The sequence below is a fragment of the Eurosta solidaginis genome, chromosome 4 (assembly GCF_040869045.1).
Source record: "Eurosta solidaginis isolate ZX-2024a chromosome 4, ASM4086904v1, whole genome shotgun sequence".
Lineage (NCBI taxonomy): Eukaryota > Metazoa > Arthropoda > Insecta > Diptera > Tephritidae > Eurosta > Eurosta solidaginis.
This window is the reverse complement of record NC_090322.1, coordinates 71,707,862-71,727,615: the sequence shown is the minus strand read 5'-3', so window position 1 is coordinate 71,727,615 and position 19,754 is coordinate 71,707,862. Positions and strand designations below refer to the sequence as shown.

The window sequence follows — 19,754 nt, the reverse complement described above, 5'->3', positions numbered from 1 at the left end:
ACTCTAAAAGCCAGCGAAGAATCACTTGCCAATAAATTCTACGTTGGACTAAGCAATTGAAAAGTAAACGACAATCATGCTCTACAAGTCACTTATCGTACTCGTCCTGCAAGTTGGGGCAGAAGCATGGACCATGACAAAATCAAATGAAGCAGCTCTGGGAGTGTTCGGGAGAAGGATTCTTCGAAAGATTTACGGACCTGTTCGCGACTAAAATACCAATTTAATTCAAGGGGTTACCAGCGTAATATATAGCTTCTCCAACCCAATTGTCAACCTCACTTTGCCGTGGCGAATACTTAGAGATATACGCCGCAGCCGCCACCGATTTGCGACGTTTTTCGCACGCCGCCGCCGAATGTCAAAAATATCGGCGCGGCGGCGGAGTTCGGCGCGTTACTATATTTTCTACTCTTTTAAGACTGTCTGGGCCATATATTGTTCATCTCGGAAATTGGTCCGATATGGTCGAAAGCGAATTTCTATGCCAGCTTAACACGGATTTCGCATCACCGAATTTACTAAGTTATTAAAATAAAACACTTGAAAGAAAAGTTATATAATAAATTTAAATGCTCACTTCGCATAATTTTTTCAAAAAATTAATAAAGAATAATGAATTTAAATAAAATGTCCCAAAATGTCGTACATACATATTTTCAAATTGTCCTCAAGTTGTTATAAAACCAATACCCGAAAAAGGTGCCGAATTTTATACACCGATTGGCTGAAAGAATAAGCGAAATCAGTGATGCAAAATCCTTTAGTAGGCTCCAGAGGTTTAAATTCTCCTTTGAAATGATTCTCAGCTCATACTTAAGGTGCAAATATCTTCAACACGTATGAAAAAGGTTTGAAAAATCACTTTATTTGCTTAACTATAAAATAGCGTCTGAAATCTTCATTTTGATTTTCACACTTCATCATTCAACCCCCAAGTCTCCCGGTTCGACATTTCCTAAAGTTGGCGGCCCTATTCCCAACTAGTCTCTTGGATTGAATCACATTGGATATAGCCTATCAACCATTTTTAAATGTGACCAACACGTGACGGCTCCTGTTACATATGTGAATACGTAGGCACATTTTTTAACAAGGTTAGGTTTTGTCCTTCGCAAGAACACTCAAAGTGGTGAAGCAAAAGCTTTCTCAAGTCAGTCGAACAAATGAATGGGTGTTCTACCCTTACGTAGGGGATAGTCGAACTAGTTTGAAAGCTGAAGGCGGTCATCCATAAGGAGGTCTTATATCATAAGGCCGGAAACGAATACTGTTGAAATTTTGGTCTACATTTTAAAACTTTTATCCACGGTCCTTGTAAAGTTTAAATTATATAGATGCGCCAAGGATTATACGATTTTCACCCATGTATTACCCAACAATATCCACTTAGACTGCTTATAATTTCTAGGGCGGCATCCTTGGCCGAATAGTTACTCCCTAACTTTTCAAGGTGTTTTTTTTGGTGTGGCTCGGAAGTATAGCGCGACAAAAACATCCGTCAGAAAGTCTTCGGAGCTACACATAGAGCTTCTAGGAAAGTGACGTCGACGAAGGTGTGAGTTCGAGGCAAAAACCGCGGATCTTTCCGAAATGGCCGAAACGTCGATTTCCTTAAATACATATAAACAAAACCTTTGCAAATATTTTTTTTTTAAATTTTCGCTTTACAAGCATTCTAGATACTCATCCTCAAGTTAAGGATACTGTTCCAGATCGTCAAGCATACCACTGACGTCAGAAGTATGTTTTATTAGTTGTGCACAATGTGATCCGCTGAAGTCCAGCCATTCAATTCAGAGGTTTACGCCGATCACCTTGTCGGCGCGCCGGCTACGCCGCCGCCACCGGTATATAATAGAGCCTACGCCGCCGCCACCGATTAAATGACCGGCGTAAACCTCTACTCCCCAAGGGCTTCCGGGAGTGTCATCGTTACAAGAACAACAACAGTACCGAAGAAGATTTAATGATGAGCTTTACGAGCTTTACGCAGACATCAACATAAAATAAATAAATGTAAGGCGCGATAACCTTCGAAGAGATTTTAGGCCGAGTTCTCTTCCAATATGTGTCATGATCCTTTTAATTTTTCCTACAAATTGGCGGGATGGGACCTAATTGTTTTATGCCGACTCCGCACGGCATCTGCAAGGCAGATGAGTTTTCACTGAGAGCTTTTCATGGCAGAAGTAGAAGTACACTCGGAGTGCTTGCCAAACACCGTTAGAAAAACTTTCTTCTAATTGAGACAACTTTTTTCTAAAATTTTGATGTTGCTTTGCCCGGGGCGTGAAATCGGGATCTTCGGTGTGGTAGGCGGAGCACGCTACCATCACACCACGGCGGCCGACATCAACATAGTGCAGCGAATTAAAACGCAGCGCCTACGCGAAAGAAAGATGACGCTACGGCTAAGAAAATATTTTTATCGGAGCTCGCCTATGGAATCAGCGGAAGAGGTTGGCCACACTCCGCTGGAAGGACCAGATGGAAAACGATTTAAACTCCATTGGTGTGACCAATTGGTGCCAGCAACTGGCGCGCCTTGTTGGACGGCCATAACCGGTTCAGCGCCACTTAAGTGAGTAAGTAAGATGTGATATTTAAACTTGGTTGATAGGCTATAATTAATGTGATTCACTCCAAGGGACTAGTTGGGGATAGGGCCGCCATCTTAAAGAAATGTCAATCCAGTAGACCTTTGGTGTTGGTAATGATAAAGTGTGAAAATCAAAATTAACATTTCAGACGCTGTTTTATAGTTTCGCAAATCAACAACAAAAATTTCAATATAATACGTACATACATATATGTTCAACTTTAATATGAAGTGAGAATCATTTCAAAGGAGTATTTAAACCCCGTTGAGTCTCCGGGCGCAAACCCGAGTGTTGGCAGCCCTGGTTTGGACTTAATGTATAAGAGATAAATCTGTGCTAACCCTTTTTAAGAAAGAGTTAAAAAATTTTTTGCAGGGGTGCAACCATACAAATATATATTTAGTCTATGGTATTACAAAACCTTACAGACTAGATAACAATATCTATACAGTACAGTAAAGCTTGACTTACAATTATAAAAACTTTAAACAAGCAAGGACCTAAAACTAGAAAAATTGGAAAAAATGTCCACATGAATATTATTATAGTAAAGTGAGTTAAAGTCAGTTAGCATTCGTGTTATTGGCTCATCCTGAGCATAATTGCGCCTGAAATATTCAATATGAAAGAGATCAGAGTGACGTAAAGATCTACATGGAACATTATGCTTTATGCGTTCTAGCAAAGGAGGCAATCAATATACCCATTGAGTAGGCCATGCATGGACAAGAGTCCAGAAATTTTCCTTCTAACATCAAGAGTTTGCACATCAATCAATCTACATCGCGAAAAGTATGACGAATAGGCAAGTCAAACCTTAATTGGTACAAAGCAAAGTGCTGAACCTTTTTTGAACACGTTCAAGTTTTTCGAATGGATAGTGTAGAAGGGATTCCAAGCTATGGTCGCATATTTCAGTTTCGATCTAACAAAAGCATAATAATGTATTTTTTTCGTGTGGGGATCCTTAAACTCACGACAATGCCGTTTTATAAAGGCAAGAGCGGCATAAGCGTTAGGTATAATAAAGTTAAGATGTTCTGTAAAAGAGAAGTTGAAATCGAACACAACACCAAGATCCTTAATTTTGATAAAAGAATTTAGAGCAAAATTCGAAATGAAATAAGAGGATTGAAGGGGCGTTCGCGTTTTGTGGTAAGTTGCGAAGCAACATTTGTCAACGTTTAGAACTAGCTTATTTCATCTATACCAGTCGTCGAAACAGTTAAGCTCATGTTGAATAACTTCAATATCAGTGTAACTTTTTACCATCATGAAGATATTCAAGTCGTCAGCATAGAAAAGATGATGATAGAACTTGAAACAGGAACTGGCATCATTAATAAATATAAAAAAAAAATAATAAAGGTCCAGTATACTACCTTGAGGTACCTCCGAAGTAGCAATGTAAGGAGGTGATCTCGCATCGTCAACAACAACAAAATTAACCCTATTGGCAAGATAAGGTTTGATCCAATCGAGAAACTGATTATGCACACCCAGCGAGGATAACTAACTCAGTAGCAAATTATTACTACATGGATCTTTCCATGTCAACTGATCTTACTAAAGGTTTTTACATCACCCATTTCGCTTATTCTTTTAGCCAACCGAGATAAAGAATTTTGGATAAATAACTTAAGAATAATTTCAAAACATATTCGACTCGGGTCATTTTATTTGAATTCATTGTTCTTCATTTATTTTCTGAAAATATTATGCACAATGAGCATTTTAAATTTAACTTAATGTAACTTTTCTTTTAGTGTTTTGTTTTAATAACGTGATGTCGGTGATGTAAAATCCGTGTTTAGCTGGCATTAAAAGCGGCGGGTTTTTTTTTAATAACGTTTGAACGATAAGAAATAGTTAAAACTTCGCAATAGGATTCTTATAACTGACAGTGGTGCGCAACCGTTCATACCCCTTTTGACTATATCGGACCAATTTTCGACATGAACAATAAACGGCCTAGACTTTCCTAAATGAGTGGAAAATACAGTCAAGCTCCGAACGCCTCCATCGCCGCGCCTACATTTTAAACATTTGGCGGCGGCATGCGAAACACGACGATAATCGGCGGAGGCCGCGGCGTATATCCCTAATTTGCAATTGGTTTTTTACTCGATTTCCCATTGGAGTATTTCTTTATTCAAATTTTGTTTAGGCCTAAGCATCAATCAGTCAAACAGTCCAGGTCCTTCGTGTAAAAGCATATGGCCAACTTTTAAACGTACTCGAAAACATGGAAATCTACAAACAAAATACATCGAACTAAAAAATTAAAAAAGAAATGATAGTTTTAAAAAACTACGCTTTTATAGATAACCAAACTATAAATTAGAAAATAATATTTAGTCACAGTTATTTTACGTAACTCTAGTAGAAGGTGGGATAATTTGCCTTAAATAATTTACTCAAAATAAAATTACCTATAATAAAATTTAAGTTATTTATAGAATAATCTATAAACGTGAAATCAACAGGTCGAAGAGGGTTTCATGGAAAAATTTCTGTGCGGACATAGAATGCTCCAGCGAGACGGCGAGACTGAGGAAAGTCCTATCCATGGGAGATGCGGTCCAGGGACTGATAAAAAAGGACGAAGAGTCCTTTGAGGCACTACTTAACACACACTTCCCGGAGATGATGCGGAAGAGTTACATATGTAACAACGTGTACGGAGCGAGAGGTATCAGGATTCGTGACAAATACCAAAACTGAATGGGCAATAAAAACTGTTGCCAAGTTTAAGTCGTCGGTTCGAGATGGGATATTCCCTGCTATGCTGCAGATGGCAGGTGGAAGAATTGAGAATCGCTTAGAATAATCTTTCAAGGTTGCATTAAACTGAACCACGTTCCGCAATCTTGGAGAACGGCTCGAGTAGTCTTATAACGAAAACGGGAAAAACCAGTCATCTGCATCCAAAAGACTACAGGCCTGTTAGTTTGACATCTTTTCTGCCCAAAACCCTTGAGAGAATAATAGATGTGTATATAAAATCAAATATTATGAGGAATTATTCTCTTCAGCACAATATGTATACACCAAAGCCAAGTCAGTCGATACTGCATTTGCATATGGTGGTCATGAATATAGAGAAACCTCTAGAACACCAGGAATATACCCTGGGTGTTTTTCTGGACAGATCCGGAGCTTTCAACAATATCTCGAAACGAACAACTCGATTGAAATTCGTCCGCCCTTAACAAAATCGGTCGTCTCCATGTTAAGCAGCAGAATGATCACATCGCAATGGGGTCTATGCGGGCAACAAAATGTTTAAACAGAGAAACGCTGGCTATCAACAAATTGCTAAGGCGATTCGACGAAGGACCAGTCAAACATACGTCATATGCAGATGGCATTTCAGTCATCTTAAACGGAAGATGCCTAACAACAATCAAGTCTGATAAATCAGTCTGTTCGGCCCAGGCATCTGGAGCTTGGTTAACCGCGAACGCGGAAAACCCCGATCTAGTATTATTTACTAGGAAATATAAGGTCCCTTGTTGTTGTTGTTGTTGTAGCAATGCTCGCCCCACCTAATAGCCGCGACCGATCACAAATTGTCATCAATATCCTCTAACGGGAGTCCAAGGAAACTTGCCGTTTCAACAGGGGTGGACCATAAGGAAAGGGGTGTTAGAGGCGTTGGTTCCACATTACAATTAAAGAGATGGTTGGTGTCATGTGGGGACACATTGCAAGCAGGGCATACATTTTGTATGTCGGGGTTGATTCTGGATAGGTAAGAGTTTAACCTGTTACAGTATCCAGAACGAAGTTGAGCAAGAGTGACACGCGTTTCCCTGGGGAGTATGCGTTCCTCTACTGCGAGTTCTGGATATTTTTCTTCAAGTACTGGATTCACCGGGCAATTCCCGACATAAAGGTCCGACGCCTGTCTATGGAGTTCACCAAGGAGCTGCTTGTGTTTGTCCGCCTCATACGGCTGGGTTCTCAGGTGCCGTATTTCCTCAAAATGCTTACGGAGATGACTCCTTAGGCCCCTAGGCGGTGCTGGTTCGTCAATCAGATGTCTGTTGGGATGCTCAGGTTTCTGGGTATTCAACAGAAACTGTTTGGTCAGCATCTCATTTCTCTCCCTGATGGGGAGTATTCTCGCCTCATTATGCAGATGGTGTTCTGGGGACATAAGAAGACAGCCCGTGGCGATTCTGAGAGCAGTATTTTGGCAGGCCTGTAGTTTCTTCCAGTGGGTGGTTTTTAGGCTTGGCGACCATATGGGTGACGCGTAGCACGTAATCGGCTGGCTAATTGCTTTGTATGTGGTCAAGAGCGTTTCTTTATCTTTTCCCCAGGTACTGTCAGCAAGGGATTTGAGGATTTTATTACGGCTCTGAATTCTTGGAACAATTGCGGTTGCGTGCCTACCAAAATGTAGATCATGATCAAACGTCACACCCAAGATTTTGGGGTGTAGGACAGTCGGTAGCGTAGTGCCATCGACGTGGATATTCAATATGGTCGACATTTGGGGCGTCCATGTTGTAAATAAGGTCGCGGAAGATTTAGTCGGTGACAATGCCAGGTTTCGCGAGGCGAAAAAACTGGAGAGATCAGGGAGATATCCGTTTATTTTATTGCATAGCTCATCGATCTTTGGGCCTGGGCCTGTGGCCATTATTGTGCAGTCATCGGCATAGGAAGCGATTGTGACTCCTTCCGGTGGTGAAGGTAGCTTAGATATGTAGAAATTAAACACAAGCGGGGATAGGACACCACCCTGTGGCACCCCTTGTTTAATTCTCCTTTGTTTTGATGTTTCGTTTCTGAATTGCACCGATGCCTGCCGACCACCCAGATAATTTGCGGTCCACCTTTTAAGACATGGGGGAAGGGTAGACCCTTCCAGGTCTTGCAGTAACGAGCCATGGTTGAACGTATCAAAAGCTTTTGATAGGTCTAACGCTACGAGTACTGTTCTATGGTGGGGATATTGATTCAAACCGCAATTTATCTGGGTGCTAATGACATTTAGCGCGGAGGTAGTGCTATGGAGTTTTCTGAAGCCATGCTGATGAGGGGCTAGCTGCAAATGTGCTTGGAAATAAGGGAGCAAAATGGCTTCAAGCGTCTTTGCCACTGGCGATAGGAGAGATATCGGACGATATGACTCACCTACGTTGGCTGGTTTCCCAGGCTTTAGTAGCGGGACCACCTTGGCCATTTTCCATTTCTCGGGTATGACAAAGGTGGAAAGAGACAGGTTGAAGACATGCGCCAAATATTTGAAACCATCTTTCCCTAGGTTTTTAAGCATCGGCATGGCTATGCCGTCTGGGCCCACTGCTTTGGATGGTTTAGCGCGACCAATGGCGTCCTCAACCTCTCTAGCGGTGATGGTAATTGGTGACGCGCTGAGTTTGTGTTTATGTGCGTGTCTATTGGCTCTCCGTCTATCTTTGTCGACCGTAGGATGCATTATATATTGTCGGCAGAAAGCGCTCGCGCATTTTTTCGCATCCGACAGCACCTTATCGCCAAAGGCGATGGAAACTTTGTCTTTGTGCTTAGTCGGATTCGATAGGGACTTTACGGTGGACCAAAGTTTACCTACACCGGTAGAGAGGTTACAACCTCTTAGGTGCTCTTTCCATTTTGCCCGCTTGTGTTCGTCCACAAGCAATCTGATGCGTTGGTTTATATCCCTTATTTGGGGGTCGCCTGGATCAAGCTGTCTTAAAAGGTCGCGTTCCCTCGCTAAGCTCGCGGCCTCCGCCGGGAAGTGGGGCCGGATTTCGGGAATTCTCCCGGCGGGAATGAAATGTGCCGAGGCGGATTCAATGACCTTACGGAAGGCACGCTCCCCTTGGCGGGCATCAGTCGGGATAGGGAGGGCAGCAAAGCTGCTGTCTGTTGCAGATTTATATTCTTCCCACTTTCCTTTTTTGAAGTTTATGAAAGTGCGTTTTTCGGTGACGATGAAGTCGGCGGTACGCTCGAACGAAATAAGTATGGGCAGGTGGTCGGATGCCAATGTTACCATCGGCTGCCAGTTGACGCAGTTTACGAGTTCTGCGCTCACTATTGAGATATCTGGCGAGCTATGACAGCTTCCTACCATACGTGTGGGGGCGTCTCCGTTTATTGTGCAGAACGTCGTTTCGTCTATTTGATCCGCCAACATCTCACCCCTAATGTCCGCCCGCAAGTTTGAATGCCATAGGTCGTGATGGGCATTGAAATCGCCTAAGATAATGCGATTGTTGCCAGTGAGATATGATATTGCACAGAGTGGTGTATAATAAACGCGAGGCCGCCTCCATTTCCGCTCTCGCGGTCTTTCCTGTGGACATTATAACCAGAGCAGGTCTGCAATGCAGATCTTGCTGTGAGTTTAGTCTCTTGAATCGCAGCAATGCGGATGTTGTGCCGCTTCATGAAATCGACTATCTCCGTAATCTTCCCAGTTAGTCCATTACAGTTGAACTGCAGAATTCTGAAGTGCATGAGGGGTGACGCCGCCACTCTAGGGGTAAGTGAGGGGTGACTACGCCTAGGTTGTGGAAGGCCAGGACGCAATTGCTGTTGTGGCCTTGGGACTGGGCGCCCTTGGGCAAGCATTGGGGTAACCGGATGATTTGGGTTTGCGACCTGGCAACATGGCGCGATGAAACCCGTCGGTTGCCGTCGCGGAGAGCAGAACATCTAGGAAAGTGGCACCACCCAAGGCAGGAGCTGCATTGAGCGGATGTCGCAAACCTATATATTCTGTGCTGGCAGACGGTGCAAACGGAGGCAGGGACTAAGAGTCTGTTTCCCTGACCTCCACGATTGCTGCCAGAAAAGAGGGGGGAGAAGAAGACGGGGGCAGGGGCTGATGCTCAGTATTGCTACCAGCTCTACTACGAAGGTAGTAGTTATGAGTGGTATCAGCTGTTTGAGTTGTTGGCGCCGTGGGGCGCGAGCAGCAGCGGGTACTTGTTGTGGCTTGCTGAGCAGCGAAGCTGCTGGAAGGTAGTGGGGATACGCTTAGGCGTAGACTACGGGACGCCCTTGGGCGTGAGCAGCAAGGAGCCACAAAAGATTTATAAAAGTTACGTGGACGTCGGGTTTTGGGATCAAGCCCAGAACAACCTGTCCGATGCAACCATCCCTTGCACGAGACACACTGAACAGAGTATGACCGTCCTAAAAAGATTCTTTTCTGGCAAATTCAGCAAAACCATTTCTCAGAACCGGGGTCAGGAGACGGACCCGGATTGGGTTCGATACCTTCCCGGAGTAAGAGAATATGTAGCAGTCCTGCTGCAAGGAGCTGCTGGGAGGATGACAATTTGTGGGAGGGACGAAACAAATTAAATGGGGTCACACTGAAATGAGAGTCCTTGGTCGGGAAAAATCCCGAGTCGCTCCGGTACATAGAACCGACTGCCTTGGGAAGCGATATAAGGTCCCTATTTAGACTAAATTATTTAGACTAAGCCTAAGTAGAGGGGTAACCTTTCCAGAAAAATTTAGCACAAAATATCTAGGAGTCATACTAGAGAGAAGAAAGCCTCCGCGGCACTGTATGCATGCAAGAGGATGCTAGGATGTACGTGGGGCCTATCACCCAAACTCTCTCAATGAGTATTTACGGCAATTGTCAAACCTATACTTTACTATGGGGTCCTTGTTAAGTGGACAGCCACACAAAAAAGTACGAATACCAAAAAAACTATAGGGGGTATATGGGAATAGATGGAAATGGAGTAGATTCGCCAGTTAAACAAGGCGCATCGTTCGAAGCTTGTAACGTAGACTTTCAAACCAGATTGGGCGATATTAAAAGAAGGCGAAGGCTTGAAATGATCGAGCACACAGGAAAGGCCTGGAACCAAGCGCAGGACTGCAAAGGGTCGGAGATCATGTGCAGGACCCTCAACCTCAGATTAACAAAGTTACTATTTTCATTGAAAAGAGGGAACTATAAGCTCATCATGGGTATTCTTCATGCTTCATATACCAAGTAGTATAGGCCCTAGAAAGCATCTAGTACTTGCCACGAAGACGGAGATATCTTAAAAATAGGTTCTGGTTTGTGATAGGGTTTTTCAGTTTAGTCGTTGAGCTAACTTCTAATAACACGATGGACTCATTCAGTCAATGTGAGGTTCTCATGAACAAGCCAGTTCAATCTAACCTAACGTAACCTATGTAGGTGTCACCTAACCTGTCATTGTCCCCGCAAAATTCAAGTGACTAACGTCACATTAAGTTGAAATACCTCCATTTTTGGTATAGTATGGTATTTGCTGGAAAAAATGAACAGAGCTTCCATCTCAATAATTCAAATTGGCGTAATTTTGTAAAAACTAAAATTTGGAATTTGAGATAAAGGTAAGAATTTTGAAGAAAACCCAAGGGCTCATATATGATTAATGCAATTATTTTTTAGCCATGACCGTACATTAGATATTAGATTTTCAAAAAAATATCAATGAGCTCCGCTTATGTGTAAATCAGTTACCCTTTCTAAAAAAAAGATGTGTATTCTTAAATTTTTATAGGCTATATTTTTCGCAAGGGCAGGATGAAAATAACAGTTTCGAAAATAAAAGCGGTTCCAGGAAAGCAACAAGAAATGGGCACAGACTCAGTATCTCAGAGCTACCTCGTTGAACTTTCTGTTCTTGCGCCAAACGGACAGGATTCTATTGGAGATGAAATGCGTATATTTGCTGAGCAATTGAAACCATTGGTACAACTAGAAAAAATTGACTACAAACGGCTTGGAGGTCTGCCTATGTAATATATAAATATGTATAATATATTAACAACAAAGTGGGAAATAATACCCAACAAGCAAAATAAACATAATGTAATAGCATATCTCCACCCAGATCTTTAACTGTTAGGATTTATTAAAACTTATAACTTTTAACCTGCACTGTCTCCACTACCGTTTTATTTTTGACGTTCAATTTTCTGATATTGACTACTAAAGAGAAACCACACGCACAGTTTAAATTTATGAGAAGTTTCTCAGCCGCAAAAAAAATTTAAACATTTTCACATGTTCCACAAAGCAAAAACATATGTGAATATTCTATTTTGATACATTTTTTAGTTTACTCGCGTTTAGCTATAAAAATCTTACCTTGAAAAACTTAAAAAAAAAGTCTGTCAGACATGAATTTAAAAACTGCTCCTACTTTAAAATATTTTCCTATCAATATATGAATTGTAAGTTGCCATACTTGAAATATTGTAATGATTGAACAAATGATTGAAGATTTTACTTAAATTAATTTTGTATGATAAACTTACAAGATTTTACGGACTTCAGATGCCTAACTTTCGAATAGAGCTATGGGGAGATGCGCTATAAATGTTTAAAAAGCTTTTTTCACAAAGCAAAACGTTGCTTTTTTGTTAACAAACGTAAGCCCAATATAATCGAATATAATCGAAACGGCACCTTGGTTAAAAGATAGAAATGTAAACTTATAAAAAAAAATTTTCAATGAAAACTTTTTATAAATATTTTTTGTAATGGTTTTTTTAAATGATTTTTTGTTATTTCAATAATAAACAAGCAAGGACGGGACGACTGCACACCTTTCATGAATGCAGCTGAACAATAATCTTATCCCATTCGTAATATCCAAATAATCGACTGTATAAGATATGTAATGTATAGTGAACAAATGTACATACTTAAGCGGCTTTTAAGAGAAATATAAAATTGGTTTTTGTTTTATCGGTCTATTGATAAACGATTCAAGGTTCGACTCGAGCTCAAGGCCAGAACAATAATTTTTATGATAATTATTTTTTTTTTGTAATTTTTCAATAATTGAAATTTTTCTTATTTTTGGAATAGTAGGTAGAACATTTTTCCATTTAGCTCGACCCTTGAATCTTTTATCAATAGACCGATAAAACAAAAACAATTGTTAATACACCAAGGCACATGGGAATGTCAAAAAAAGTAATTGACAATAAACAAAAAATCCAACACTATCAGTGATTTGCAACAACAACAACATTTGCAACAGATCATCTAAAGCAGTAGGCCCAGACGGCATAGCCATGCCGATGTTAAAAAACTAGTCGCTGGTGTTCTCCCAATTCAGCAGTTCCCTACAAAGCAATTCTGTCATTGGCAAATCACCGGTGATCACTTGCATACTAGGAGAGAAGTAACTAATGATTGGCTGGAACGATGAGTCTTTTGATAACTTTCATCAGAAACGCATCCAGCCATCATCATCACAGGTAATCTATAAGTTTTTCTATCGTGATTAACTTTCTATTGTACTTACAAATCTATATACTTACTTTCATTGTATATCTATGTATTTGGTCCCATTTGGTCCTTCGAGCCGGAAAGAAGAAGAAGAAAGACTAACAAATTAATTTCGATACAAACAAGCAAAATATTCATCAATCAAAAAATCATAAAACAGGTGCATGTAATATAATTAATTTGTTGAGCAATTATGTTTTTTCTTGTGTAAAAAATATACTTACATATGTGCAAGTGAACAATTAAAAACTAAACAGAAATTGTTTTAGTAGTGTTAATAGCGATAGTTTAATTAGTCACATACACAAGTGCACAAGTGAGAGATAAATACGATCGCCCGCACTAAAGTGTTCGCGACTTTCTCAGCCAATTTTCGGCAAAAAGTAAAGTGAATTGTTTTTAATTTTCGGTTTGAAAAATAATTAAATTGATAATAAAATCGATCGTATTTATCCATTCTGGCAGTGTATTTTAATTATTTCCACGTTTATTTGAAGTTGGATATTCAAATCGTTGAATATCATAAATAAGTGAATAAAACTTTGTATTGTTTTTCTTATGCACACAGGTGTAATCGGTAATAATTTAATAATTCAGTTTCGTTCACTCTCTGAGTTCTCGCGGTTTATCCACTAATACAAATTTACGTTTAGTGGAAATTAATAATCTTCTTCGAGTCTCGAAATCACTGGTTTATTTTCTCCTACTCGCAAAATAAATAAAATCCATGTTTAAATTTTCACGTCTGCGTAAATTTTATTTAACTTAAATTTCAGTATTTAACTTAATATTCAATAAGCATTTGGCTATCGGTCATTTGTTTACTTTGTATAGTTAACAAAATCATTTGATTTAAATATTTGCGTACATACATACGTGATTACAATATTTCAACCACCATTTCCATTCAGCCCTATTCTGCATTTCGACTTGGATTGGAATTTTTTCGATTTGGCAATTTTGGTATTCTGTGTTCACATCTCTTTCGATCCAACTTCGAATCGTTCGATTTTGTGTATTCTGCATTTCGATTGTAGTTCCGTTTTTCTAAGTTGCAAATTAGTTGGCGGAAAAATATTTTCTTTTTATTTTTTATTAATTTATAACAGAATTTTAATAAAAATGTAAGTAAAACTTGTTAAGAAACGTAAAAGGCTTGATGATATGTTATATGTTTCCACGTCAAAAACAACATGTCGATGTCGAAGTCCTTGGACGTATTTGCCCCGCAAAAGTATCTAACACATACTTGAAAGCATCCTTATTAAGTCGAAAGTTTTTTTTGAACCTAAATAAGAAAATAAGTCATTAAACTTTACCACTTTTAAGTTAAATTTCTTACAATTCGTCACTCATTTCAAATGGATTACAAAAATTTCGCAATATTTGCCTTTCCATTCTCGCCTGGCCATTTTCGTATGCGTTGCTTTCCAACTCCACAAATAATGCCGCGGCTATTGATTCCAGTATAATAGACAGCTATAATTTGTGTATGTTCGTTGGGTCCAGTTATATGCCAAAGCAAGCTGCCGGAGTAGAGGAAGGTGAAGCGAAAACGTAAACAATCCTTGCGGAAAGAATAAATAAATCTTCATAAAGTATTTTAGGCTACAGTGCAATGAAATTAGCATCCATAAAATTCAGAAAATGTCAACTATATTCGTGCAGGAATACGTTTTAACAAAACTGGGTGGCCACGACAAGGAATTGGCCAAAAGAACGACAAAAATATAACATTGCGGCAATATAGTCTATTGCTTTTTTTGTACAAAATGGCGTGGATAATGAAATATAAACGTTTTTCAGTGTTTTTTACAAATTTTCTTTAATTTATTTTGTTCCAATGTTCACACATTCCGTATAAATAGTTGATTTCGAAAAATCATTTGCTCTTCCTATTCTCGTTACGATTCCGTCGTAATGCAGAATACCCAACTTCGATTAAAGCGGAGCGTAGAACGGGAACGTAATCGAAATGCAGAATAGGCGTGATTGCCTTTGTTATTTTCTCCCTATTTAATTTTGTTAGCGCGGGTTGTTACTTGTGTACATATACATACAAGGCACATTTGTAGGAACATACAGCCCAGTAGGAAATTTTTAAATTGACCCGTAGGAAATTTTTCAAAAATTAACTTTGAATTAAATTCGAGAATTTTTTTCAAATTTATGTTTAATTTGTGGCGCTCCCTTTGACGGTTTTTAGTATTTGGGTAAATTCCAATATTTGTCATATTTACTCGATCGTTTTAATTCTCGGCATATAAAGCGTTGTACTTTTGAGAGTAAATATGGCCTTAGGTTACTTTCCTAGGTGCTCAGATCAAATTGCTGAATTCAACGCGGACTTCAATGAAGCGTATTTAAAGGAAAATTCGAAAACCTCCTTGGAAATTCTAAAAACAGAATTAATCGACGCTTGGTCGAACACAAAGCTAGCATATGAAAAATGCTTGCAATCCTTGAAGGATGATGATGAAGTAGAAGCGGTCAAAGCAAAGCAGTCAACATCTCTTACGGATTATATATCCTGCTTGTCACGCATTACTGAATGCATCCAACAGGCCGAAGCAAGCGTTGCTCCAGCAACTGTCCCTGCCCAAGTAGCCACATCCTCAAATAGTTAGCGTTTACCACCATGTGATACGGAAATATTTCATGGTGATTACGTGTCTTGGTCATCCTTTCGCGATCTATTCGCAGCGATTTACATTAAAAATTCGCCACTGGAGGACGTCGAAAAACTTTACCACCTGCTTCAGAAAACAAGTGGTGAAGCAAAGGAAATCGCCGCGAAAGCCCCGCTAACCAATTTAGGCTTCTAAATGGCGTGGTCTAACTTGAAGGCGGCATACGAAAATAAACGGGTGTTGGTCAACAGTCATCTAAAGGTGCTTTTCTCGCATCCAGTCATTCGGACTAAAAGTGCAACAGCGTTAAAGGAGCTTCAGCGGAGCATTAATGGATGCTTATCTGCCCTGGAAATGTATGACGTCAAGGTCAAGGAGTGGGACCCAATTCTAATTTATCTGTGTTCGAATCGCCTACCGGAAGCAACGCTCGGGTTATGGGAACAATCCTTAGCGGACAAATCGGCTCTACCGAACTGGAGTCAAATGGATACATTTCTGACGCAACGATACAGGACCCTGGAGTCGATACTGGATGTGAAAAGTGCATCTTCATCATCGTCGACGACCCTTTCACATAAAGCATCTGCATAATCGGGCAATACGGGAGCCCAAAAGAAAGTAGCGCTTGCTACCAATGTTTCCCATTCAAACTGCGTATTATGTCCTAAACAACAACATCCCTTACGTTTATTTACAAAATTTTTTGCTCTTCCAGTAAATGCTAGGTTTTCGGCAATTAAAATGCACAACTGCTGTTTGAATTGTTTGACAAAAGGCCACTCAATGAAAGACTGCAAGAGCCAGTTCGCGTGTTCTAAGTGCAAAAGTAGACATCATACTCTACTCCACAGAGTGCCCTCTAACACTCAACCTTCAAAAGACTCCACAAACGCAACTACTTCACAAGCCTTTCACACTAATATACAGTCCACTTCTTCGCATAGTAGTCCAACATCGAATGAAGAAAATTTGAAATCTTCGAATTTATCTTCAGCTCTACTAGGAACTGCGATGGTTCATATTTGCCAGTTAGGGTCAACATATGTCGCTCGAGCTTTAATTGATTCAGCTGCCGAAGCATCGTTCATCTCGGAGCGACTTCGGAAACTTTTAAAGCTGCCATGCTCAAAAACCAAGGCGGTTATTTCGGGACTTAATCAAACAGTTTGCAACAATACCTCGAAGAGTTGATCATTCGTTCTGGGCTCACCCCGTGACCCAAATATTTTCATAGATGCCAATGCTTTCGTCTTACCAAAAATCACTGGCAACTTACGTTCAACCTCAAAAGATGAATCAATACTAGATCAACTGCTTAAAGTACCTTTAGCAGATTCTAATTTTCTTCAAGGCGGTCCGATAGATGTTTTGATAGGAGGGGATTTATATCCCAAAGTAATGTTAGGTGGCGTAAAGCGCAGTTTAAATAACAATTTCCTGTCCCAAGAGACCGTGTTCGGGTGGATCATCACTGCAGCATCTTCCACTGCACAGGTTTCTTGCTTTGCTACCAAAGTCTCAATCGGGGAGGACATCTCGTTAGATTGTCAACTGCGCAAGTTCCTAAAATAACTCTTCAGTCTGCAGAGGACTCGTTTTGCAAAGAACTGTACTCGAAGACGACTATACGAAACTCGGATGGTAGATATGTCGTGTCGTTGCCGTTTAAAAGTTTTTATCCCACGGATTTAAAATTAGGTGCATCTCGGCCAATCGCGCTGCAGCAATTTTATCGCAACGAAACAAGATTGTCAAAAACCCCTTCGTTAAAAGAAGAATACGGCAATGTCTTGAAGGAATACTTTGAATTAGGACATGTGGAGCGAATAGAAGCTCCAAATTTCGAACATTCCTCTAGCCACTTTTACCTCCCACATCACGCGGTTCTGAAACCTGAAAGTACAGTTGAGAAGTTGAGAGTAGTTTTTAACGCGTCATGTAACTCTTCGAATGGCGTCTCGTTAAATGATATTCTCCATGTAGGCCCGGCTCTGCAATCGGATTTAACTCTTCTTATAATTCGGCGGCGGCTGCACAAGTTCGTTCTAAGTAGCGACACAGAAAATGTATCGTCAAATTCTGGTCAAACCTGAATACAGACATTATCAGAGGATTATTTTTAGGGATGACCCGCAAGGTAGCATACAAGACTGTCAACTTAAAACAGTCACTTTTGGGATAAATTGCGCGCCATACTTGGCAATTAGAACACTTATTCAATTAGCTCAAAACTGTCAGGATTCACATCCATTAGCAGCTGAAATTCTCCGGAACTCCATGTCCGTAGAATTATGTCTTAGCAGGTTTCCACGATATACCCACAGCTGTGCAAGCGCGCGATGAACTTATCGGATCATTAGACAGCGCTGGCTTGTCCTTGAGGAAATGGTCCTCAAATTCAAAAGATATTCTGAGAAATCTTCCGCAAGAGCATCTCTTGGACAAAGACTTATTGGAATTAGACGAAACAAGCACTACAAAAGCATTAGGAATTCGATGGAACGCTAAATCAGATCGATTCTTCTTTAAAGTTCAGGTCCCCTCGTTGCAGGACACGTATACGAAACGCGAAGCATTGTCTCTGATAGCGAAGCTTTTTGACCTACCAGGTTGGCTAGCACCAATCGTGGTGCTAGCAAAAATAGTTATGCAGCAAATATGGTCTGATGGTACTCCCTGGGATAAGCCCTTATCTCCTCAAAACGGAAAGCATTTTTAGAAAATTACCAATTTGTAGAGGAAATCGAAATTGCGCGATGGGTATATTATTCTGAGGAATCACCTTTCCAATTTCATGCCTTTTGCGATGCTTCGGAAAAGGCATACGCGGGGCGATATATTTAAGAGTAGAAAACCAGGGAATCACGTCTTCCAATCTCTTATTGGCCAAAACGAAAGTCACACCAATCAAAACCATTTCACTTCCTCGTTTAGAGCTGTGTGGTGCTGTTCTGGTGGTCGATATGCTTCAATCACTTCTAAAGGAACTTCCATTCAAAGTCGAAAATATATTCTGCTGGACGGATTCTACCATCGTTCTCGCATGGTTAAGAAAAAGGCCATGCTCTTGGAGCACATTTGTCGCTAATCGAGTGGCAAAGATCCAAGATGCTCTCAGCGTTAGGCATTGGAGTCACGTTGATTCCAAGGATAATCCCGCGGATCTTGGTAGCAGAGGAACTTACCCACAGGCCTTATGCTCGAATAAGTTGTGGTGGTACGGCCCCCCGTGGTTAGCCAAATGCGTAGAACAGTGGCCTTCCCTGGATGTAGATATAGACGACAATACGCTCGAAGCGAGGGGATTAAAGGCACACACTTCACATGTGTCGAAGCAGGATGACCCCTTAGAAAGATTTTCGTCGCTTCCGCGTGCACTGCGGGTCTTAGCAGATGTGTTCAGGTTCTACAATCGAACGAACCGTTACACCCGACGGTTTCATTCTTACCCCTCGCTAATTATTTCTGGAGAAGAAATTTCTAAAATTTGAGTTCGGCTCATAATACTTGCCCAGATGAATCACTTTCCAGAGGAACACAAGAATCTTACCGTTAAAATTGCAATATCGTAGAAGAGTAAAATTCTCTCCTTAAACCCATTCCTCGATATTCATAGTGTAATTCGAGCCAACGGCCGACTAACAAATTCGCAGATGTTGTCTGAAGACGAAAAGCGTCCGATTATTTTGCCCTATAGTTGTTATTTCGCAAAGTTGTTAGTCGAACTTATTCACAAGGGCTCTCTTCATGACAGAAATCAATTGGTATTTCGGTTACTGCGCCAACAGTATTGGATTCCGAAAGCCAAAAATCTCATAAAGACCGTCATCAATAATTGTAAACCATGTGTTATAACAGAAAACAAAATCAATGTCAAATTATGGCAGCTCTCCCCGAAGAACGGACAGTACTTTCCAGACCCTTTGAAAATACAGGTGTAGATTTCGCCGCTCCATTCGACATTAAAAGATTTTCGGGAAGATCTTACAAGATGACTAAAGGTTACGTTTGTATTTTTGTATGCTTTTCTACGAAAGCGATTCACTTAGAAGCTGCCAGCGATCTTTCAACGGAAACCTTTCTTGGCGCATTTTCAAGGTTCATTGCTAGAAGAAGCTGTCCAAAAAATATCTTTTCGGATAATGGAACTAACTTTGTAGGCGCATCTACGGTTCTTAAAAAAGACTTTAAAAAATTCATTACCACAACTCAAGAGTCTGTGTGCAACCTATATAGCCTTTAAGAAGTCTCCTG

The 19,754-nt window shown here is 40.4% G+C and overlaps 1 protein-coding gene across 8 annotated transcripts in view; it reads left to right on the top strand.

Moving 5' to 3' along the window:
- MED18 (mediator complex subunit 18) overlaps positions 1–19,754 on the top strand; it is a 332,244-nt gene that overhangs the window by 127,247 nt on the left and 185,243 nt on the right. The window contains exon 3 of one of the 8 annotated variants that reach the window (XM_067782067.1): positions 11,126–12,088. The exons of the other annotated variants lie outside the window; for them this stretch is intronic. Coding sequence (XP_067638168.1) covers positions 11,126–11,367 — 242 coding nt within the window. The 3' untranslated portion in view covers positions 11,368–12,088. Of the gene's footprint in view, positions 1–11,125; positions 12,089–19,754 lie in introns of those variants that run through there. 8 annotated transcript variants of the gene reach the window in all.